This window comes from Plectropomus leopardus, chromosome 18, assembly GCF_026936395.1.
Source record: "Plectropomus leopardus strain MGB_pleo_1.0 chromosome 18, ASM2693639v1, whole genome shotgun sequence".
Taxonomy (NCBI): Eukaryota; Metazoa; Chordata; class Actinopteri; order Perciformes; family Serranidae; genus Plectropomus; species Plectropomus leopardus.
This window is the reverse complement of record NC_142193.1, coordinates 17840948-17865821: the sequence shown is the minus strand read 5'-3', so window position 1 is coordinate 17865821 and position 24874 is coordinate 17840948. Positions and strand designations below refer to the sequence as shown.

At 40.3% G+C, this 24874-nt stretch overlaps 1 protein-coding gene across 1 annotated transcript; it reads left to right on the top strand.

Moving 5' to 3' along the window:
• Positions 1-926: 926 nt before the first annotated feature.
• On the top strand, positions 927-23421 carry usp36 (ubiquitin specific peptidase 36). The gene is made up of 20 exons (XM_042504729.2): positions 927-1065; positions 5496-5761; positions 6597-6818; positions 8014-8124; positions 9861-9963; positions 11758-11825; positions 13218-13288; positions 13381-13463; positions 13607-13718; positions 13814-13954; positions 15409-15509; positions 15600-15738; positions 15825-16187; positions 16819-17043; positions 17489-17613; positions 17698-18381; positions 19451-19674; positions 19980-20168; positions 20287-20402; positions 21156-23421. The coding sequence occupies exons 2-20, from the start codon at positions 5509-5511 to the stop codon at positions 21285-21287; spliced, it is 3462 nt and encodes a 1153-aa protein (XP_042360663.2). The 5' UTR covers positions 927-1065; positions 5496-5508; the 3' UTR covers positions 21288-23421.
• Positions 23422-24874: the final 1453 nt, after the last annotated feature.

Here is a 24874-nt window from a genome sequence, read left to right as displayed (position 1 = left end):
TAGCTCTGGGGAGGGTCATGATATAAAAAAAACAAACAAACAAAAAATAAATAAAATAAACAATGTCATATCCCAGCTGATAAATCCCTGAAGAGACTCAATAGAGTCAGGAACAGTAGTTAGTGTAACAGCAACTGATTTGCGACACTAAAACAATAATCTGCTGCCGCTTAGTGGAGACAAAATGTCACACTGACAGACATTCTTTCACGAGCCTGTCCATGTGCACTTATGTGCTATCACCAAAATGATCTCTCAGAATACGATTTCGCAATGAGAAATCATCTACAGCGAGTCACAGTGTAAAGCAATGCAATATACTGCGTTTATTTAAATAGGAGCAATGCAATGCAATGCAAGTCAATGCAAGGATAAATTGCAGCCTCACTCTTTTCTTTTGATGATATTGTAAGAGGAGTTTCTCGTGTTAATTCGATTCAGTCCAAAAGCATGAAGTCAAATTACAAACCTGTATACCCAATGGGCTACATCCTGTGTGTACATTGCTCTGAGTATATATTTGTAAAGACTGTGGAAAAACGTTTCTTCCACAGAGGACAATAAAGTATGAATCTGATTATGGATTAAATCTGCGGACATTTTACGAATCAAATATTCGAAAAAAAAAATCGGTAGCAATAGGGAAATAGTCACGATGAAAGCAAATTAAATCCCCAAGGCATTTTTACGTGCGGCAGCATCGCTTTATTAATTGAGCCCTGCATAACTGTAGCAGCATATAATCAGGGATTCATTGGCACTCTTTTTTCGTACATTACATTAAAAATAGTGAACATGCATCGCGCCGATAGCATCACTGGTAAACAGCGCTGGCTGGAAGTCACGTGTGGCTCTCTCCCGACAGCGCTGCAGCAGATTGAGCGCTGATTGGCTGAACCTCTCATCTACGGCGTGACCTGCTCTTCCATTGGCTCTTCATCCCTGTCAGTCATTCTCGTTACCGCCCTCTGATAATGCAGCATGGGCGAAAATACCAGACCCGAGAGCTACAGCTGAGGAAGCAGACACCTCTACCGTTAACGTTTTAGGACGATTGAACGAAAGGTGAGCTTACAAACGTATTTTGGATATATGTGCTGTTTGTTAGCAAATATTTCCAGGATGGTGTCGTTAAACAAACGGACAGGATGTGGTGGTTGGTGACCATTAGCCACCTGAACACTGAGATGCTAACCCACATTGCAACACTGAGGGAGGCTAGAGGCTCTCTCGCCACGTTAAGTTAGCTCGCTGGCTAATTTGCTGCTGCTGCTGTCAAACTTAAACAGACAGAAAACGACACAGCGGGTCGCAGAAAACGGCTGATAATTAAACATAGACGTGTAGAGGTATATATTGAAGTAATGACAACGTTTTGTCTCCAAAGTTGAGGCCGTTCAGGTCGAAATTAACGGTGACTGATGTTAGCAGCTTAGCATTTAAGCTATGATGAGTGGCCCAAAGAGTTGACTGGTGTACAGAGGCTGCCCGGCTAGCGGAGTCGATTACTGTTATCACGAACCAGAATAACACCAATATCAGTGAACAGCTAAGTAACGTTTAATGTTAAATCAAGCTAACAATGCAGTGATTTTAGTAGTGACAGCAGTGGCTGTGCTGCCTTCAGGTGCTTCTTGTAAAATCCATTGTTCGCATTTTTAGCCCACGAGTAGGTACATGTGATTTGCTTGTTGGTTATTGTATGATCAATCTTTGCTTGTATTTATTTGTTTATTGATAGTGGAAAATGTTAAGTGATCCAGCAGCTTTGTTTATTTCAGCAACACACAACTGCGTCTATGAAATAATTTGCCATTAGAAAGGTGTTCCTTTAAAAATTAACCGTCATGACATTCAACTTCTATATCAGGGAAAACCGGGATAATTATCTTTAAAACTCTGCATTTTTATCACATGGTCCGCTTTGTTTACATGTTTTTTTTTTGTTTTTTTTATCAGTCGTTGTGAATACAATATTTTGGGAAGCCATGAAGTCATCACATGTACCCCAGGTCACTATGTGATCCACGATTATATCTTATAGACAGGACTTAAAATCTTATTAATATTAGGCCCGCAACTAACATTTTGTCACTGTGTATTAATGTGCTATTATTCCCAAGTGATTGGTTAGTTTTATCAGTGATAATCACCAGAAGCCCCATGATACGATATTATCACGATACAATATTATTGCGATTTTAAACATTTTGGCGACACGCTGAGTACTGCGTCAACATACATTGCAATAGCATATACTGCATTATATTGTAAACTATTACCTTCTTTTTTAACTGCAAATTATGTCGCCAAAGGCAACCTTTTGTCAAATTGTGTTTTATCTTATAAGATAAAGTTTTCAGTCTGTTCATCGCACTTCAGCCTTTTTTAATTGCAGTAGAATGTATCTAGTGGACCGCAACAGCAATTCATTTAATTTCTAGTAGGCTACCACACGTTAAATTGGTATGTGTAATGTTATTAATTTATTGAATAAAAAAAAATTGATACTTGGTATCCCTTTGTACAGACGATATTGTGGCACTAAAATAACGTGATACTATGCTGTATGGATTTTTTTTCTGCCGCCTCGATGAGAACATAGTGGAAAATGTTCACTGCAATTCCCAGAGCAAAAGATGACCTCTTCAGATTCGTTGTTTCTCCTGAGCAGCAGTGCTAAACGCGAAACTATTATGTCTTTCCATCTTAAGACAACAGTTCAAAACAGACAAAAGAAAAAAATCTTTGTATTTAAGAAACTGGAACCCAAATATGTTTGATATTGTTACTTGAAAAATATCTTAAACAATGAAATAGTTAGCAAAGTAGTTCAGAATGAAATTTTTCATAGATCACCTAATGGAGTAATTGACCAATAATTTCAGCCTTATTCAGTCTTCTTTTTTTCTGTGTAATGTGGGCAGCTAGCTATTTTATGGATAGATAAAGAGAGGTTGTTGAAAATGCATTTTCAAAATGTGAAGAAAAGAAAAAGTTGGAAGCATGCAGCTGTTATGACTATGTGCATTTTTGCACTCCTAACAGACCTGTTCAGAAATGTAATTATTGATATAAGCTCTAAAAAGATGTTTTGACAATTCTGCCTGTTTGAGTTAGGCTCAGTGAACTTAGTGAACTGCATCTTTTATGTTATTATTATTATCTGAATTTTGCCAGAAAACTAAAATAATGGCAGTGTTTTGCCAACACTTGGCCTGTGAATGCATTACCAGATGTATTTCTACAAGTTATTTCTACAACATTGACAACACAGCATGAGACATAACATGAGAGTATGGATATGCTTAAACGCAAAACTCCTAGAACGTTAGTATTTTCTGGGAATGTGTGTTTGACATTCTTATTGGTTCTGATATTCATACATGGACAATGAGGCTCTAAGTCCAACCACAGACTTGCCAGACAAAAATGATCAACGGCAGACAGTGCCAAGATAACTGACCAATTTGAAGGTGCAATGTTATGTAAAAACTGTTTTAACCATTCATTTCGGAAGGTGAATTTCTTTGTGATTTCAGATGATCTCAAAACAGGTGCCCACTAGCTATCTTATCATCTAAAGCAGAGGTGTCCAAACCTTTCTTGAGTAAGGGCCAGAATAGATAATGCAAAAGTACCTGGGGGCCAGCTGCTTCTTGCATCATATGGGTTATTTTAAAAAAAGCACAAATAACAGCTGTTTCATCTTTAAGTTCAAAAGTATTCAACTTTCCACCGCTCCTGAAAGCAATGGCCCTCGCTGACAACTTTATTCTTCTTTGCTGTGGCCATTTCTGCCACCCTGCAGGAAATATCTGGTGTTAGGTAACAGTTAGTTTGCTTGTTTATTTTGTCTATGCAGTTCCTTCTTGGTGCTTGTCTCTAAACTGTATGATTGTCCTGGCATCGTGACGTAAACTAAAATAAATGCAAAGTGATCTTGCTTGATTAACCAGTATTATGTTAATCATAAAGTATATTTTGAAAGACAAACCAAGGGCGGTTTAAAATCGGTCCGAGGGCCAAAATTGGCCCCCCAGGCTGGATTTTGGTTATGACTGACCTAAAGGCATCTTACATTACCCGTGGTAATTTTATTACACTGTTTAAGCCATATACTTTATTTATGCATGAACGTTAGCACATGTAGCCTCAGCTAAATTCCATGCTTATCACTCCTTGTGAATGGCTCATATGACTATACAACATAAAAAATCAGAACTATCCCTTTAAGGTTTCAGATAACTGCTCATTGTCACTGCGAAGACATCCCAATACAAACATAAACATTATAAAGAAACTGTGTGCTATGTGCAAATAAAATGATTTATTGTTGTGACATAATAATCTGATCAGACAGCTGTATTGTGGTCACTGTATTAATATTACAGCCTGGTCTTGCAGTTGCATCACTGCAGTTAAGCTGTGTCCCTGTGGGCTGTGTGGTTTTTAGTTGTATCAGTGTCAGCCGCACGTGAAGGTCAGCATGCCCTTGTGCATACAATGCATGTTCAGCCCTCCTTCCCTCTTAATGACGTCACTGCCCACTCTGATGAGCACGACTCTCGTGGTGCTCCGTGCCTTTGGTGTTTTAGTGTATTAACGTCTACATGCTGTAATGCTCTCACTTTTAGGGCTGTTTGTGGTGTTTGGGGCACCTTGGCTGCATCCTGAATAAACTGAGGCAATAAGAGGCTGAATGATTTGTTTACTCACTCCTCGGTCAGCGTTGAACACATTTTGCCACCCTGCTGCCTTTGTAGGAAATAACATGTCAGAAGTCATTGACTGGACTGACTCTGGCAGATGGTTGTTGTTATCTACACTGAAATGGTCCTTACAGTGCACTTAGCTACAGTGTATTTAAAGGGACAGCAGACAGCCAGTGCAGATTTCTACAATTTGTTATCTTTTTTAGTCAGCGACATCACAATAATTTAGTTGATGATGTACAGCTTTACCGAAGAATTGGTGGGAGATAACAATGAAAACATTGATGCAGGCAAAATGAACGATAAGACTTACACATGGCAGTTATCAGCAACTGTTGTCATGTGCTCTAAATGATTGTCCTCTCCTATCTTATACACTCTTTGCCACCCTATGTTACCAGCGACTGCTGTCTTGCATAACTGTGAGGACAGCTGCCAAGACCCAGTTGGTTCCTCGGATGCACACCGTCTTTATATCTCTTGTGGAGTCACGTGAGGATATGCGGCCTGGAGAGGGCATTATTTGGCACTTAAGTGATAATCAGAGCGATAAGTTCAACATTAATTTGATCAACTGAGGGTTTAGCTTCAGTTCTGTTCAGCTAAGGGGGCCATTAACACTGCCATGGTGACAACTTCAAGTCCCATCACAGTGGTTATGTGAAAGAAAAAAATACACTAAAGGAGGCTTTGGTACTTTTGAATAGGGTGTAGAATTAATTTGATAAAATGTGATGGATCTCTTGACCACACTGACACTCAATTCAACTTTTTCTGCAGTGATGTTCCAACAATGCCGATAGTGGATAAACTCAAGGAGGCATTAAAACCTGGTCGAAAGGAGACGGGTGATGAGGGCGACCTCAACAAACTGTTGGCCTCTTCTGCCAAGAAGGTCCTCTTGCAGAAGATAGAGTTCGAGCCTGCCAGCAAGGGTTTCTCCTATCAGCTGGACAGCCTGAAGAACAAGTATGTGATCCTCAATCCCAGAAATGAAGGCGCTACGAGCCAAAAGGCTCCAGAGCCGGCCCAAATAAAGAGGCAAGGTAAGCTCTCAAATTGAACTGAAAATTTAGATTTTGATAGTTTTACATTTTTCATATTCACCTCTTGTCCTTTTGCTCCATTAAAGCTCAGTTTCTGTTAGAGTTGTTCTGATACCAATACTGCCTAAAATTACTGCATAACTGTAATGTTATGATCCCTCCTCAGTTTCTCTTCCTGAGGTTTCTACCACTATTCCCCTTTTAATTTTTTTTTGGTAGTTTCTCCTTTGTCACTATTAGGGTCCAAGGATAGAAGGATGTCATATGTTGTACAGCCCTCTGAGGCTAATTATAATTTGTGATATTGGACCTTATAGATCAAATTAAAATTGAATTGAAATTACTATTTGTTCAGGCCTTTGAGGCATGCTTCGTGATTGGGCCACATTGAACTTTGACTTGATTAATCTGTAAAGCACTTGGTGTTGCCATTGGGTATGAAATGTGCTATAAAAATAAATTTGCCTTGCCTAAAACGCTGCATCGGATATCGGGTCCGAGCACTGATCTAATCATTTATTAATAAACTCTGAATTTGTGTCACACTCAGTTAAAGGCAGTTTTCTCAGAAATCAAGTCTTCACAACTCTTAAACAGTGGCCTACGCAGCAAGTTGTGCTGTGCAGCCACTGGCAACTACTGTTTTAGAGCTGTGAAGAAGAATTGACTTCCGGTAAATATAGTAACGCTGTTGTCAGGAATTTGGCATTTATTGGCTAATACACAAGTTCAGGTATCGGAATTGATACCGAGAAGCAAAAAATGGTATCAGATCATCTCTAGTTTGTGAATTACTGCTCTGATAATGTCACAATTGACCGCACTCCCCCTTCAGTTTCAGAGAACGTAGTCGGGGGCCAGAGCGACGGGATCCCCGCCCCACAGAAGATGCTCTTTCCAGGGAACAAGCTTACCCTTAAATGGGAGCGCGTGTACAGGGTGGGAGCCGGTCTCCACAACCTAGGAAACACCTGCTTCCTCAACTCCACTGTGCAGTGTCTCACCTACACCCCGCCACTTGCCAACTACTTACTCTCAAAGGAGCACAGCCGTGCCTGTGAGTATTTGTATCATGCTCTTAAATGCAGCCAGACTGGCAGCATTTCCACTCTCATTCACTGATATTTTTCTCAAGATTACGCACACCCACATAGTTTTAAGTTTTGGAAATTACTCCAGTCCCGTTACTGTTAACCTTAGTACAGACACATGTGGCTGAAAGTCACTATGGAATGCGAGCCAGCAGCTGAAGAAGAGAAACAAAAGCAGCTGCTTCAGTTGGCCTGTTTGTTCACACATAACTTTTATTCAGACTCTCAAACATTCAGCAGTCAATGAATTACTGACTAAACTTTTTTAACAAGCCAAGAAAACAAAGACTCGCTGACCTTAAAGTTTTAGTGCTGTAGGTTACATTGTAAAATAGTATGAAGCTAACTGAATGGTCCTTTGGTCCAGACCAGTAACCAAGCTGATGCATAGCATTGAGCAAGTTTTCATTTCATCAAGAATTATTATGTTTTGGTATTACATGTGACAAATGCATTGTGATGCAACAATGAACCCCGTTAAACAGCACAATATTCCAGGTAAAGCAAAGTAAATATGTATTACGAGTTGTGTCACCAACTACCCAGCCAAGTTAGAATGATTTAAAAAATCGCTAAGTAAGGCCTGTATAAAATTAGGTTTCAAAATGGAGACAAAAATAAGAATTAACTGCTCTGAGGTACTGGAGGGGGGGGGGTCCATTGTGTCGCGGCGGAGTCTCGTTAGCAGCTAACCCAGTACCACACACAGTCTGTCGTAGCACAGCTCTAATTAATACATTGTAGTGGTGAGGCATTGATTCACATATGTCTAAACTTCAGATAATGATGTGATACTGATGGGATAAAAAAGGCAAGACTCAGCCACTGGGGCAGTGCAGCACCGGACAGTCTACAGCACTGACACACTTTTACGCCAAAAACCCTTTACCCGTATTTCTGTGAATACCATCAGCCTAATTCTGACTTTTCTTTTTAATCCAGTATGTTTTTTTTCTGTTTAATGTGAGTCTTTTACGTACTGTATGTACCATAGTAAAGATTGTGTTGTGATGTACAGTTGAGTGTAACGGTACATCATGTTTCACATCGTATGTTGATGATCAGTGATGGTTTTCTGAATCTGAATACTGTCACAGTTACACATCTCTGTAATTAAAATTTTGTTATTGACTCTAACTTTCTTTGTTGTCTGCGTTTCAGGTCACCAGTCGGGCTTTTGTATGATCTGTGTAATGCAGAACCACATCATCCAAGCCTTTGCCAACACAGGCAATGCCATCAAGCCGGTCTCCTTCATCAGAGACCTGAAAAGTAAGACCCCCAGCTTCCTTTAACACTGCGTGATTGTGTCTGAGCAGTTTGTGCTCGCTAGTTTCAATGCAGGTTGTGTCAGGAGTCTCACGCACCTGATTTTCGGTTGAACACTGCCTGAGGCGTGATGATGCAACACTGGCCACAGTGTCCCATGTGACAGGAGCCAGTAACTGCAGTCCAAAAGTGGAGCGGTGTGACTGCGGGCTGTGAATGAACACCATGTAGAGAGTATGAGATGTGAGTTGCACCTTGACATGGTGAGGTAGTGTGCTGTCGTCTCCCTCCCTCCCTCCCTACCTGCCTGCTACTTCCCTATGTGCTGCTGCAATCATGTCTCCACCTCCTGCGCCTCATTTTCTATCTCTCCCTCCCCCCGTCACCCCCCCTCCTTTGCTGATGCCCTCTCTGTCTCCTTGTGACTGCAGGCTGAGAGGAGCAGCTTTAGCACAAAAATGTACAGTCCACCTTTTTCCCTCCTTTTTTTAACCCAAACATAGAGATGCACTGTATGTGTTTTTATGGTTTGTCTTTACATTTATTGTAGCTGGTGGCCACCCCCGCAGTTAGTGTGTCCCTCTGCAGCTAAAACAAAGTAAATGCATACAATAAGAATTCAACATCTGTGCCTCTTGCTCAGCATACTCCCTCAAAATATACAAATAAAGCGCAATGACATCACACTTAAATCGAAAGAGCTCACTGAAACTGATCCTGAAATCGCCCCAGGATTTCACAGCCGGGGCCTCACAAACAAAATAAAACCACCCAATCACATGCCCACACAGTTCATATCTTCAAGGTATATGTGTTCCCCCATCTACGTGAAAGTGCCCCAAACAAGTCATTAGAGCATGGTGTTTTACTCCTTTTTCCCACTCAGGGGTGATTCATTGTCGTAAATGCGCAGGGATGATATGCTGGGAATGTGGTGATGACCACATAATGCTGCCAGCTCACACTTTCCCTTTTCCTCCATTAGGAAATAACGGTAGAGGCAAAGGCTTTAGAGCTACATTATCTCTACTTTGAGACGTTTAGACGAGACGTCAGTCTGCTGAAGTCACTAAGTGACCATAAGCTGCTTATGAGGTCATGGTCAGTGAACTGCATGTCTGGAATACATGAGCAAATAACCTTAATAGTAGCTGTAAGTCCCCAGTGAAGTGTGCTCTTTAAACTTTATATCATAAAATAAACTATCCTTACTGCTTATTATTATATAATATGTACAAGTGTGTAAATATCTTGACTACAGCATAACCTGCTACCCTATAATACTATGAATGGTATTGAAAACCAAGGCTGTCTATTTGCTTAATTATTTAAAGAACACACACTTGTTTGTGTCCTTTTGCATCCTTTTATTTTGACAGGAAGTTGTCAGGTCACTTGTCGTTCATTGAGCCTCTTCTCTGTTTTGCAGAAACCTATTCTTAGACAGTACAAATGTTGGCAGAACAAAGGATTGTTAATAATGTTTACTCTTGCTGCCCTGCTGTTCCTTTGTTGTCAGTATGACTGTGGATTGCCCGTGACATAATGCAAATACTGAAAAATTAGACTCTCAGTGTTTAACATTTAAGCAATGAACATCTATCCTGAACTCTCCTGTTTCAGTAAGTGGTGTGGCTAAAACGTGAATAATTGTCACAAAGCACTTAATTGTGTTAATGCACTCAGGGTTGGAAACATTTCATTGGCACAAAGCTAACATGCTCTTTTATCTCTGACAGAAATTGCCAGACATTTTCGCTTTGGAAGCCAGGAGGATGCCCATGAATTTCTGCGGTATACCATCGATGCCATGCAGAAAGCCTGCCTCAACGGATACCCTAAGTAAGGCTTTAATATGGTTTCTTAAAAGTGTTAAATGTATGAATGTGTTGGGGCGTCCAGTTCACTTTTTGGAGAGTGTGCCCAACGTGCCGAGGCCTTGTCCTTGCTGCAGCGTCCGCAAGTTCGATTCCAACCTGCAACTTTCGGCTGCATGTCATTCCCTCTTTCTCTGCTCCTTTCACGCTGGAGCTGTCCAATGTAAAGGCCATAAGAAAGAATTATGATTGTGTTTTAAAAAAAAAAACCCAGGGAGGGAAAGTTGTTGACTTTTTTTTGTGCTTATGCATCAAAAAGCAGTTCAGAACAGTTCAGTTCATCCGGCCTTGTTGAAATCTCTAAATGGGATCTGGAAATCGTAAATTGGCTAACATTTCTCTCCTTTTTAGTCTTCCAACCGCTCAAAGCACTCAACATTACATGCCACATTGCCTCATTCACACACACATTCAAGGCTACCATGCAACATGCCACCTGCCACTCAATCAAAGTCATTGACACAAGTCGCAGTATACTTTGATATGTAGACTGCTCTGCCTCCTGAGTCACAGCTGCTCCATAGTCCCGGGGCCGAAAATAAACTGCCTTGAGTATTTATAGTTCTGACGGAGAATTCGGTTTGTGGACCTCAGAATTGCTTCTCTGCTCTTTGCAGGTGATGTGGTTTTGTTGGCTATCAGACCGTGTCCTTTAGGTCACACTGGGGCGGTTTGAATTTGAGTGTGAAGTGGTCAGGATGAGAGTCAGCACCTCAAGTCTGAGGCCATCGTGCTCCGCCCAGGGAATGGTAGATTTTTTTTTCCCCTCTAGGTTTTGCATCAGTTGCTGCCCAAAGTGAAGGAGTTTAAGTATCTCAGGGTCTTGTTCAAGGGCCAGGGTGAAAAGGAACATGAGCTGGACAGGCGGATTGATGTGTCAGCAGTAATGCAGGAGTTGTACCCAAGGTTGGAAATAAACTTTTTTGTCCACCTGCCACAGTGGATGGTGTATTCCAAAATCTACTAACCATTATTTTTTGGCTGCAGAGTGAAGCAAATCTAGCAGCCACTTGCATACATTGTAGAAACAAGCTGGCAGAATGAGTTTCCTTCGCTTATCTTCACATTAGAGATAAGGCGAAGACCTAAGACATCAGGAGGGAGTTCGAAGTAGATCCACTACTTTTTGCTTCTTTGCATCAAAGACAGTTGAGGTGGTTTGGGAATCTAATTAGGATGCCTTCTTGTCACCTCCATATGGAGGTTTTCAGGCACTTCCAAATGGTAGGAGACCTCAGGATAGACTGATACTGTAGAGATTGTATATCTGGTCTGTCTTGGGAACGCCTCAGGATCCATCAGGATGAGCTAGAAATCATTGCTGGATAAAAGAACATCCAGACCAGTGTTTCCCAGGTGAACCAGCATCGGGTCCAGATTTCTTTATTAGTTCAAGGTCCACACATTACAAATTACCACATATTCAATTTAATTTCAAAAATATAAACTTCTTTGCTTAAAGCAAAAAAAAATAAAATGTAGCCCAAGAGTAAACAATAAATGGCACTTCAAAATAAAAGCAGTGTTCCGACACTCCAAAATAAATTGTGTTTTTTCAAAGTGGACACATTCACGAGTCACGTGCTGTCCATTCAGAATGGACCTGAGACCCACGTTTGTACCACGACCCACCATTTGGGAACCAGTGGTCTAGAGTACCTTGTTGGGCCTCCTGCCATTTCAGCGATAAGCAGCAGAAAATAGATGGATGCCTGGATTTACAGAAATGTTTTGATGTTTTTTTTCTTCCTGTCTGCAGGCTGGACAGGCAGACCCAGGCCACAACGCTGGTTCACCAGATCTTTGGAGGTTACCTCAGGTCAAGAGGTATTGGCTTTTTGTAGAATGTAGAGAAATATTGCCTCTAGAGCTGTGCACTCCTCTGAATTTCCACGTGTTGCTTTTGGTAATGCGCTATTGATCCATGACTCAGCAGACTAGACTAATGTCAGTTTTAACAAAATATATATTGCTAAAACAGCTTGATGTGGTTTAGTACTCTTTACGCTGCATTTATACATTCATATCCAAAGTAGTCTGCAGGATCTGGTCTATGTTACTACTGCTTTATACAAAGTTCTATAGAAGATTTCAAATATGTTGTGCTCATTACAGTTTTTCTTTCGCAAAAATGACACATTTTAAATCCACTGACAGAGTAGAGTGAGATTAAATTTAACCTTAAGTTCCCAGAAATTGTATTGCATATGGTGTACACTGACTAAATAAATGTTAATATTGTTGCAAAGAATGTCATTTGCAAAAGGAGTTAAACACCTTGTGTTTCTAATTTTAAAGCAAATATAAAAGTTTTAGGAAAGCAGCATTTCTCTCCACCAGAAGTCAATAGAAATTTCTTCAGCGGATATTCAATAGAATTAACCAAATTTAGGCATAGTGATTAGAGAACTTACATTAAACATTTAGAAACAAACATACTGCAGACTGCTACGGGAGATTGTTCTACATATGGATCAATACGTCATTACGAAAAGTCGATGCGTCACGTGGTGCAAAACCACACGGTGGCACTTGAACAATGAATGATGAAACAAACAAAACACCTTTGCACTCTGCCCATATAAATGAGAATATCCCAAAAACTAATTCATGTATTTAATTAAGATAATTTATGGAGTGTTCTAAAATATTTTATTCACATTCCAACATTCATCATTTGGATCAATAAGTTCTATGTTTTTATTTTGTAACATTTGATGAAAAACATGCCCAATTTTTGACACAATTCCAATTCATTCATTCATTATTATGGTGTATTGACAAACATAACCTTTTAGCTTAGGTGTACAGATTTTAGGGATGTGAAGCATTTGAAGATACTCCAAGACATGACATTACAGCAATTAAAAAAAAACAATTCTATTGCAGAGTTGAAAGGGTTAATCATAAATCAGATTGTAAGATGCAGCCATTTGAGAGTAGGCGACAACTTGCAAAATTGTTATTCATCTGGTTAAATGTGTCAGTTTCACAACCGTTAGACCGTAAAAATAGCGTGAAGTGTTTGATCTGAGCGTCAGAGGCAGTTGGTTTGAGGTTCTTGATTGTCTTGTGTTTACAGGAAGTGGAACAGAGGCTTGTGTGAAATATTCCAGTAGTGACTGATCACCTTGTTACATTAACAGATTCATTATTCATATTTCTTCAGAACCAGCCTCAAAGAGAGTCTCATTTGTTTTTTTGTATTTTGTTTTTCAGTGAAATGCTCTATTTGTAAAAGTGTGTCAGATACATATGACCCTTACCTGGACATTGCTGTGGAGATTCGGGTACGTTTCACAAGATCTCAATATAACTTTTATTTCCACGGATGTATTACACAACATCAGCAACACTGGTTTTCTCTGTTTTTGTCTTTCAGCAAGCGGCAAACATCGTGCGAGCCCTGGAACTGTTTGTTAAACCAGATGTACTAAGTGGAGAGAATGCCTACATGTGTGCCAAGTAAGTGCATTTATCTCATCTGACAGCATCCTACATTTTTAACTAAATCTGCAGGGCATGTAAAAAAAAAAAATGTTTTTGTTCACTCACAGTAGACATCCTTTCTGCATCATGTATCATGACTCTTTCTTTTTTCTCTCCAGGTGCAAAAAGAAAGTGCCAGCGACTAAGCGCTTTACAGTCCATCGAACATCTAATGTACTGACCCTTTCACTGAAGAGGTTTGCCAACTTCAGCGGAGGAAAAATAACAAAGGTTAACAAAGATTTCTCACACTTTTGGCTGTCTTCAAAAAGCTGACAACTTTCTCTGTGATTTTACATTTCCGTGTTTGTTTTTCTTCATTTTAGGATGTTGGTTACCCAGAATTTCTGAACATCCGCCCCTACATGTCTCAGAGCTCAGGCGATCCTGTTATGTACGGCCTCTATGCTGTTCTGGTGCACTCTGGCTACAGTTGTCATGCTGGTCACTACTACTGCTATGTAAAGGTAGGATGAGCAGATGCACTTCTTTTTTCTTTAAAAAAAAAAAAAAAAAAAAAATCAGTCAAAATCTGAGGAAAGACACCTTGAGATGAGCCACCTTGTTTTTGAGGATCAGCATCAGAAACATGACTTTTAACAGCAAATAAACAAAGGGAGGTGGCACTTTAAGGCTCAAAGTTAAATGTCTGTACCAACAAGTTACTTCAAATTTCCTTCCACATTCAAACCGTGCCTGTTCGGAATGGGCTGATTGTTTGAACAGGGGTGTTTCAAACAACTTCACACTGTACTTCATTGGGTCCTGAGCAATACATCTGGATCTATAATAATACAAATTTTATTAATGTAACTATCCAGGATTATATTAGAAATAGGAACTTCACCTTAAACAAGGGCTAAGAAAATTCAAGTACATCAGCCCACTGATAATGCCTCTCTTTCACTCTTCATGTATATCAGATATCGGATATCAGAATGCTGCCGAGGGGGTCCTGATAAAACCTAGGAAATATGACCACATTACTCCAGTTCTACAATCCTGAAACTGGCTTCCTGCTACTCAGAGATTTGATTTCAGTATCTTGCTGCTGAAATCACTCTGTGGCTCAGCGTCTGAATTTATCTCTGACATGCTTGTGACATCTGAACCTTCTAGGACCCTCAGGACATCTGGGACCGGCCTACTGACCGTCCCAAGAGTCAGAACTAAACACGGTGAAGCAGCATTTTGTTATCATGCAGCAAAATAATGTTTCAGATGATGTTAGACAAGCCCCGACTCTGACCACTTTTAAGTCAAAACTAAAAATGTTTCCTTTTTTACACCGCCAACTCCACCTGGTAATGGCTGCAAATTCCTTTTTCAAATATTTTAAATAATCTTTTTGTATCCTCATACCTCTTAACTGCACTTGTTCTACTTTTAATGGTGACTTTTTTTGTTTAAAATCATGACTCATTTAGTAATGAACTTTACCTTTTATATCTTTTCTCTTTACTCTTATACTGCAAGTCTCTGTCCTTTTAATATGTTTTATATTTTTTGTTCTGCAGAGCACTTTGAATGTCTCTGTTGTATGAAGTGTGCTAAACAAATTAGGCTGCCTTACCTTGCCTTCACTTTAAGTAAAATAGTTGTACTGAAAAAAAAGGTCACTTCTTCTACCACTGACAATGCCAATATTTCCAGTTGACAAATCCTTATAGTCTCATTGTGTATATTATCCTAACAAAAACTGTAGTAGTGTCTCTTGTATCTGTGAAAGGCATATAAAGTCTAATTTGATCTCAAATTTAACAGACCATTTACCTGCCTGCAACTGCTTTTAATGAGCCCGCATTATTTAATATTCTCTGTGTTTGTTGTTGAACTGATTTATAGTTTAACTGTGAATAAATAAAGACTCAGTAAATACATTTGGCATGTAAAGTTTTATCTTGTCCTTGTTTTCTCCTAGGCAAGCAACGGACAGTGGTACCAAATGAATGATTCAATGGTGCACTCTAGTAACATCAAAGTGGTCTTGAACCAGCAGGCTTATGTGCTTTTCTACCTGAGGTGAGACACTGGGGTGCTGAAAGAGATCAAAAAAAGGTGTTGTCTTTATATATAATTAAATAAACCAGAGTCTTTGTTTGTACTTTGAAGGATCCCTGAAAGCAAGAAGAATGCAGATGGACAGACCACCAAACAGGGGATGTTACATCCTGTGAAGAACAGTGTGTCGTCTGAACAGATAAAGAGGGCTAACCTGAACGGGCCTCTCTCTTCCCCGCAGATCACGAAGGTGAGAGACAAGATGCCATCCAGGCCACTTTCAGATATGTGGACTTGATACGTGCTCGGGTTTTTATACAGATCTCCTCTTTTCAGAAACTTGAGCCTGCACAGCTGCGTAAGATCCAGTCCATGGATGGTGGTTTGGGCTTGCCCATTTCCAGGAACGGTGTGAGCTCGCAGCCACAGCCCAGACTTTCCAACTGGACGTCATCCTCCAATGGCCCGCCAAAGCTGCCAGGCGGACCCACGGTTATCGAAGAGCCTTTCAAGAAGCTGAAGAAGCCGTCTCCCCAGAGCCAAGCGCAGTCCCGCAGCAGCACTCCGACGCCCTCCAACAACGGGGTCAGCAGGACGGAGGGGGAGAAAAAGCAAGGTGGCGAGGGCAGAGGCATGGCAGCGTCTACCTCAATTAAGTCTTTGTCTGACTCTTCCTCTGCCGACACCACTGAATCAAAGGTAATATTTACCATGAAAAAGCACAAACACAAGTCCTAGTTCACAGTCAGTTTTCGTACAGGAATATTTGTAGTGTCAAAAGTAGATATAAACAAGCTTCCCAATTTTTGGAAAAGTTATGAAATTAGAGAAACTGTTTTCCATGCCTGGAAATGGTTTGGAATTAATTGAATGTTTTGGAAAAGTTTTGAATAAACATTATTTTAGCTATCGTTAGAATTCTGTTCAAGAAATACTTAAAACATGTCTAACATTATTCAAAATATTTTATGTTAAAAATCTAGTGCTGCGCTGTGTGGACGTTAATGGATCTTCGTTTTTCCGTCCACTAAAAAGACACATGGCCTCGACTTTTTTGGAAGTGTGCCAGCGTTGTCTATAGAAATACGTAGCTAGTTGGCAGCAGGAATGTCTTAACTTGCGAGTAAAAATAGGAAGCAGTTTTGAAAACTTTTTAGGCGTTGAGACTCTCACTGAGATCTGGAAACGTATTGTGCAGAAAATTGATATGCAGGATGCATAAAAGCTATGTCGGAAATGAAGAAAAAGTATTTCCGCCAATTTGAAAATGTTCAATAACATAAAGACGGAAGCATAATCACAAGCTATGATTGCCTTTCTTTCCGGCCAGGACTCTGTGGGAACCAAAAGTGCGCCAGTAGGAGAGACTCCCTCCACCCCACGGAAAGGCTCCAATGGCTTAGCGTCTCCAGCCAAGAGCGTGGAGCGCTCTCAGAGCACAGAGGAGCAGAAAACAGCGAAAATAAAACCCCCGGCCCTCAACAACATCACGTCTGAAGCCACCAGCACCATGTCACCTCCACCTGCCAAGAAACTGGCGCTGTCAGCCAAGAAGGTGAACTTCATTCCCATCCACAGCAGCAGCACCACCTCCTGTCTTAGCAAAAGCTCATTATAACCTTCTGTTGCCTTACTCTACACTGCTATCCCAAATTTGACCATTAATTTCAATAAGTAGTTAAGTTAAGGCAAGCAAACGCTCCTTTTATGGTTTATGTTCTGCTGTTCGTAATGTGTTATTTCTCCAGTGTGCCTGTCTAATCAACCACATGGTAGCACTTGTTTAGAGTTTGTCTTCTTTTCCTTTAGTTTGTTCTTTTTTTCTAACCATTTCTAATTCTTCTCTGCCATACCCTTTCCTCTTTGTTTTCCTCCCTCCATCTTTCCCTGCCATTCCTTTTAATCCTCCTCTTCCCTATTTGAATCTCTTCCTTATTTTTGTCACATTCATGGCTATTTTTTTTAGACCACCAAGTTTTTATTTATGTCGATAACTGCAGGCTCGCAGCCAGAGACCGAGCAGCATTGATGCTCTGCCCCCTTTGCCACGCCAGCTGTCCAGTGACCCCATGCATCAAAATCAACTTAACCTCTTCACCTTTGCCTCACCTACTCACACTCACAGGTATGAGCCCCATATCACAGATTTGTCCGTTTTAAGTGAACGTGAGCGTGCAAATCCAGACGTTTTCTCTTCTTCTTTTTCCAGAACTGATCCATTCCATTCACCTAAAGTCCAGTCATCGCCTTTTGCCCACTCAAGTGGATCCTTCAAACAGCAGAGCCCTCAGAAACAGTCCCTTCTCTCCACCCTGCAAAAGCCAAACGCCAGCCTTTCTCTTAAAACCAACGGGCTTCACAGTGCTGCCCCCAGGAGCCCCAAGTCTTCCAACAGTCTCATCTCGTTGGTGCAAGAACCAGACCTCAACAGCACTCAAAAGGTCAATCCAAAGAAGAAGAAGAAAAAGAAGCGGCGGCATTCTGAGGTGGAGGGTGACACAGAGCCGGTGACACCCCCGGCTACAGTGACACAGGCCAACCCCGGGGAATCAGCCAGCGAGAAAAAAAGGAAGAAGAAAAAGAAAAAGCGAAAGAGGGAGCAGGAGGAGGGCGAGAAGGTTAAGGAGAGGGAGTGTGTCCCATCTCACCTGGACACAGCGAACCAGGAGGAGGATTGGTGTCAAGGTGGCATGTGGAGTCTTACATCTCACTCAGATACAGAACAGTCTAAGCCGAAGCCTCAGTTAGCTGCTACAACCCCGACACAGTGTGAGTCAGCTCATAAAGGAGAGGGAAGGGACTCTGTAAAGCTAAAGAAGAAGAAGAAGAAAAAGAAGATGCAGCTAGTGGAGGCTCTGCAGGGCAAAACTTCAGCATGCACTGCATCAAAGAGGTGGGTAAAAGTTTTATTATTTTAGGCTTCATTCAGACTGCAGGCAAATGACATTTGTTTCCTCAATCAGATCTTAAAGACAGACTGTCCACGCTGTTATTTGCAGGTAATTAGATCAGATTTGTTTGTCCAGACATCACCAACCTCCAGGGATATATATATATATATATATATATATATATATATATATATATATAAAACACTAATTTCTGTCTGCAAGCTAGCTGTCACATTACTCTGGACGACATGGGGAGGTGCAAATTCAATGAAAATTGGTTTCACGGCATGGCTGAAACCTGTACAAGGCAATGCACATGTGAACTGTTTTTGCCAAAAGTTTCAAACTCAGCACAGTGGCACTAGAGACAGTGAAATGATCCCACATGCAGAGTGAGAAACACAGAAAGAAAACTCTCCAATTAACGCCACAAATCTCCTAGTTCTGTTCTACCCTCGTCTGTCACAAGACAAAAAAAGTCATGTTTTATGTTGTGCAAAACTAGAACCCGAACCCTAAGTCATTGATGTTGGTTCGTGTTTTTTTCTTTTTGTTCTAAATTGTATTCCAAGTGGCATTAAAAATTCCCCAAAAGTATTAAATCTTACTTGCTTTAGACTATAAAAAGCTGTATCTGTTTTGATGTTGTTGTGTCGTATTACGAGTGACGTAAAAGACAATTAAAATCCAATTTGGGCGTCCAAACTGAGCTGCATATTGGAATTGCATTTTAAACCTCCAGCTGTGGTTTGTATTTGATTTGATTTGCAAAAATTACTTTTCATGTGTTTGCTTTTTTTTGCTGACTTCACTTTCTAAAAACAGTGTGGATAAAATGTGGATATGACAAAATATGGATTTGGTCTGGCAGTCTGAACAAGACCTTAGTAATGTCACGTGTGTTTTTGTTTCCCACTATTCTTCATTAGTAAATGACGTAAATGAGTTTTAGCTCATAATTTTGAAGAAGAAGGATATAACTTTGTGACTATAACAACCAGTTCACTTTTAGAAATCCCCACAATTCAGCCAGTAAGCAATAAACCGTCTTAACTTACTGTCTCCCAACAGCACTTCTGAGTTGAAGGCGGCAGTCATTCAGAATGATATTGGAGATCTGATAACCTTGAAAAAGAAACTAAAGGTGAAGAAGAAGAAGCGGCTAAAAGAAGATGTGAAACTGTGGGAGGAGAGCCGGCGACACTCAGACAGGCAGAATGATGAGCCTGAAGCAGAGGAACCCCCCTCCAAAAAGAACGCCACGGAGAACAGCAAAATAAGTAAACAAAGCTCAGGTATGTGAGCGCGTCCATACTGTCGTTACAATAAAAATACACGCACTCATACTATGCCAGCCGCAGTGAGAAATGTGTGATCTTGTTTCCATGCCAACACAAAACGCAAAATACTGCATTGTATTGATCAGAGCCACTCTCTGAAAATCACTGCACCACTACAGCCTCTCATTTATGTGACCAGTCATTTCACAATTTTAGCAGGAGAGCGTGACTCACTACAGTGTGAGAATGCCAGATTTAATCGCTTTTTCTCTCTCTCTTTTTTTTTTTTGTCTTTATGCTGATTGTTTTTTCAAATCCAGCCTCAGTGGTAGTGTGGGACAGCCAAGTGAAGGACGGCTACAAACGCAGTCAGGCGCCAGCAGCTGATGGAAGTCACTCAGGAGACACCTCGACCCGTCCTGCTCCTGTAGCCTGGGACGGGAAAAAGACAAGTGGGGTGGTAGAGGAGCTGCTCAGGAACGCCACTGATAAGGCCTACGGAGCCAACGGTAAGACACGGATGATGCTTCGTATGGCAGCATTTTAGATAGTTTAGATTATTTAGCAGTTTGTAGTGTAGCAGATGATATTTTATATGTATTGATACATTTTGACTGTCTGATCCAGTCCTCAGTTGGGATGGAGAGGTCTCTGCGATTAGTAGAGATGCTGCTGAGGATGTCCGGCACGCCATGAGTGACACTGTGATCGATGAGTGGGATGAAGATTTTGACCGGGGAAAGGTGAGGAAAATTTTCTTTAAAGAAATGATGGGAATAATGTCTCTCAAATTAGATTATCTTTGGGTCTGCTACTCTCAAAGCAATATTTCAGCCACTTGGAACGGTGAACACAGAAGCTAAAAACAGAGAAAATTCTTGATAACCTTTAACAGCAAAACTATACATTCACAAACTCTTGCACACGACTTGTGCAGTATAAACCAAGTCTCATTTATCCAGTTGTATACTCAGTGCTTCCCAAACAGACAGCACTTGCCATCAGGCAACTAAACTGAAACAGAAACATACCTATTCTTTTTTCAAAGCCATTGACAAAAAATTTACCTCAGTGAAGACAGTGCTGCTGGTTCATTGTTGCCTCAATCTGTAGTTTGTGTTGTTGTGTGACTCTGGTGAATCTGAACTAACCATTTTAAACACAGAAGTAACACAATAACAGAAACTTACTAACCGATTGAGGCAGCAGCAGACCAGCAGCTCCCAGTGGAAAGTTTCACTTTCAGTTCATTTTTAATATAGTTTTGATATAGTTTTGCAATTGCTGAATATGGTCCACTTTTACTCCAGTTGATCAGGAATTTTCCACGTTTTTGGATTCTCTGTCCCCCTGGAGGCATGCAAGAAAAAGTTTTCTCCATGATTTCAACATAACATGGAATAAGTGACATGCAAATGGTCATTTTGTGGATGAAATATTCCAGTAAGGCTCATTCTTGCTTTCCATTGTCTCCCCATTTTTGTTCGAATGAACAGGTGAAGAAAATGAAAAACTTTAAAAAAGAGAAGTGGAGAAGTGGCAGCAGCATCTTCCAGAAGATCCAGGACAGGCGAAGCAAGTGGTCTGTAACACCTGGAGGAAAGAGAGTTTTTGGAGTCCGTCGCTGAGAGTCCACATTGCTGTTGAGGTCATGCTGACTGGAAATCGAGACAACGATACTGTATACCAAACTTCTGTTCCCTTTTCCCACTTTTTTAAATCTATTGGTCTTTTGTTTATCTTGAGAACCAAAATTCTTGAGTTGCTTGTAAGTTCATTTCTAAAGCAGCACAGACTGCACCGACTGTCTGACAGCCCCTTCTGTCTTCATTTTAAACAAAAATTAAATGTTTTCAGGCTCCCATCATATCCCCTTTAAATCCAAATACCACAGGAAGTGGCTCTAACTTTTCTATGCATGCAGTAATAGAAACCCTTACACCTCCATGTCAAATGAATGACATACATGTTGCCATCCCCTGAGCCTTGGTTCTTGCCCCAACAACCTTGAGCTACTATGAAATAAGATACAGTTTATCATATTTGAGAAGGAGAATGGCAAAATATAACCTCAACACTTTGGCTGTCTTGTTTTGTAAACTGTAAACCATCTCAGATCATACTTTTGCAGACATAAGGGCTCAGTTAGTCGGACATTAAACTTGTTTAATCTTCTCCTGAAATAATTCTATACCAAATTACAAAGATCCATAATAGTTTATTCATTAGTACAGTCAAAAGTTAGACATTTTTCCATTTACTTAATGAGAAGGTGTGTTCAAACTTTGATTTATTTTAGATTTCTCTATGATTTTCCTATTTTATACCTTTATCTGCTGATATTTTATTTTGCTGCAGTGTCTGTGCCACGTGGCTTGTTTTTAAGGACCAAATTTTGCCTGCATATTGTTGGTAAAATTACGCTTTAAAATTGCCACTTTTTTTTTCTAAATATGCATGTCTGAAATTTTTCAAAAATTTACCAAGGTGAATTTTTTGTCGTGCTGGTTATGTACCCTTTTTGTTCCTTAACGAATTGAGTTTAGAAAACCACAAAAGAATGCTCTGCCAATTTTTCTTAACAATTTCATTGTCTGTGGAAATATCGACATCGATGAACAAAACATTTGACACTATACGTTTCAGCATATCTGTACATCTACCTGGACGTTATTGTTTTCTGACAACACAATGCAAATGTTGACTGGCAGAGTTGGGGTTGTCGGGAGGAACTGAAGACGGGAGCAGTCGTTTTTAACTTTCATGTCATCAGTCCAGCGTTCAGAAGCTCTTTGTGTGATTTGACCTTTCACAAACTGTTCTTCACTTATGTACTGAAATAAAGGGGTTAAATTTCATACAGGCACTGTGTTAGAATGGGACTGCCACATGCTAATATTTTATTTCCCCTTGTATCTTATTACTCTATGCAATTTTCTGATGCTCATGCTGGTCACCTAGAAACTGGGCTAAGACTCAGGAACCCAGACACCCTGTATCCCATCATCTCTCATCAGACCCTCCTTGCTTCATATCAAAGTAGGCCCTCTCCCGGGACCACCATTTTGCATCCTGTACATCCTGTAGAAACTGTTTTATACAAAATATTTCAGGTGTGGAAACCATGGGATCATCTTGCACCAATCCGGGCACAGATGCGTAGAGAAACTAACGTAATAACAAAATGCTTTGCCAGCGTAGAAGCCTGTACAGTCCATCTTATGCTACCCGTTTCCCTCCAACGCTGTAAAGATCTGCCCATGCATTTCTTTTCATTCTAGAGATGTTGCCTTGAATTGGCTATAAAAAAAAGTATAGGATTTAATGTTATAAATATATAATTTAAAGAAGAAAAGACACAGATCTTTAATGTGCTACTAATATTCGGATCAGTTGGTGAGTGTTAACTTGAGAATTAATCTGCAAATGTGTTAGCTCATTTGTGTGTAAGAGAGTTGTCTGTTTTCATGCAAGACCTTCCCTATGTCACTGTAGTGTGTACAGTACAAGAGAGACTACAGCAGTCTACTTTCCATAGGACGTGTTTTTCAGCTGTGAAATCGACGTAGGGTGTCAAACGGATTCTCGAACTGACACAGAGGAACATTGCCCCGTGTGAATGGACGGTCCACATGTTTGCATTGATGGTTCTATATTTTGCACCACCTTTTCTGACCAGGGAGGAGACCTTTCATAATGAAAGCGGCTCTTACCACACTATAGTTAAACTATAAAGGTGCAATAAAGTTGTGACTTTTGTGAGCCGATTGCGTATTTTCCTTTCTTCTACTGCTTTGAATGAATGTTTTTTTTATTTCCTGATATGCACTTATGAGCTGTAGAGAGGTGATTTAATATTTGACACCAATGCATTATCAAAATCCTAAGAGAAAGATCAGCCGCATCACATTTGATCACTGTTTGTAAATCCATTATAATCAGACATACATTTATTGGTTAGAATAACTGATCTGCATTAGACTTGTGTCACATTTAAATGATAAAAACAAATTCAAAAAAAGGTAGAAAACATGCTGTACTGCTTTAAATGGGTTGACATGCCACGGCGTCTTACATCTCAGACTGCGCCCCATTCAGTGATACCATAACATCACTCACATTAGCCATCACTGAAACTGTAATGCACCCGTAATCAATACTTTTATAATGTTTCAAGATCATGTGAAAGGGGTCACTCGTGAGGAAAGATTATCACTTGAACGTGCAGCTCCCTTCAACTTTGTGTAGCTTCATAGTGAGTTTCAGCTCATTATGTAGCTATGTGGTTTGTAATTTTGCGTTTTTGGTTCACTCAAATCTCATAGATTTGTTTTCAGCTGCAGCAGGCAGCTGTTTTCTGTGAAAAAGCTAAAAACAAACAACCCATTGCTCACTACCATGTAAGCACCAAACAGCAAACACATTTAGTAGCTAACTGGTGATGGATATATTCGAGCACTGAGCAGCTAAAGAGCCAAATATTTCCCAGAGAGACCAAAAATGTCTAGAAGGGAGTTAATATTGGACTCCACTACCACCATTCACCAAATTCACCAGTGGCCAGAAACATGGCTCCAGATGAATGATAATTTGCTCCATAGCCGCTAAACCAACCTAACCTACTGCTGTATCAGCTAATAAGGAAAGAGTATGTTGTGCTCACATCTTCCTTCAGCTGCCCCCAAGTGGCCAGAAAAATCTGTTATGCAGGTTGAAAGAGCAATGCAGCAACTGCTCACCTGGTATCCAAAGGTTCTGCAAAGTTGTTAGTTTACTAAAACCCTCTCTCATGAAATGTAAAGAGTACTGTGAAAATACATTGATTAAAAGTCAAACAGTCAATAAAAAGCAGCAACCACATTTGCAAACGGCAACGGCTCAAGAACATGTTTGGCAACTGGCTGCCAATATTTTAAGAGCCCAAGATGTTAAACCTTATTTCTAGCATTTAACCCGATGTCCAAAATTACCTGATTTCACCCTGTTCCTTAAGCCTTTGAAACCTAGATGGACATCACTTTTCTTGTGCATTCAGGCACCATTCACCAGTATTCAAACCTTTGAATCCTTGAAAGCAAATTGGTTTGATTTCTATTAAAACCATGGGCAATGGGCAACTTGGTAGAAAAGTTGTTGAAATCATAAGTAAATAAAGAAAAACTTTTTTTTTAAGCTGGAAAAAAATTCAGAGCACTATATTTATAATTAACATAAT

Coding starts and splice junctions, on each gene's coding strand:
- usp36 (XM_042504729.2), top strand. CDS start 5,509: ATGCCGATAGTGGATAAACTCAAGGAGGCATTAAAACCTGGTCGAAAG. Junction 15,510..15,599: donor TATGTGCTTTTCTACCTGAG/GTGAGACACTGG, acceptor TGTACTTTGAAG/GATCCCTGAAAGCAAGAAGA. Junction 18,382..19,450: donor GCATGCACTGCATCAAAGAG/GTGGGTAAAAGT, acceptor GTCTCCCAACAG/CACTTCTGAGTTGAAGGCGG.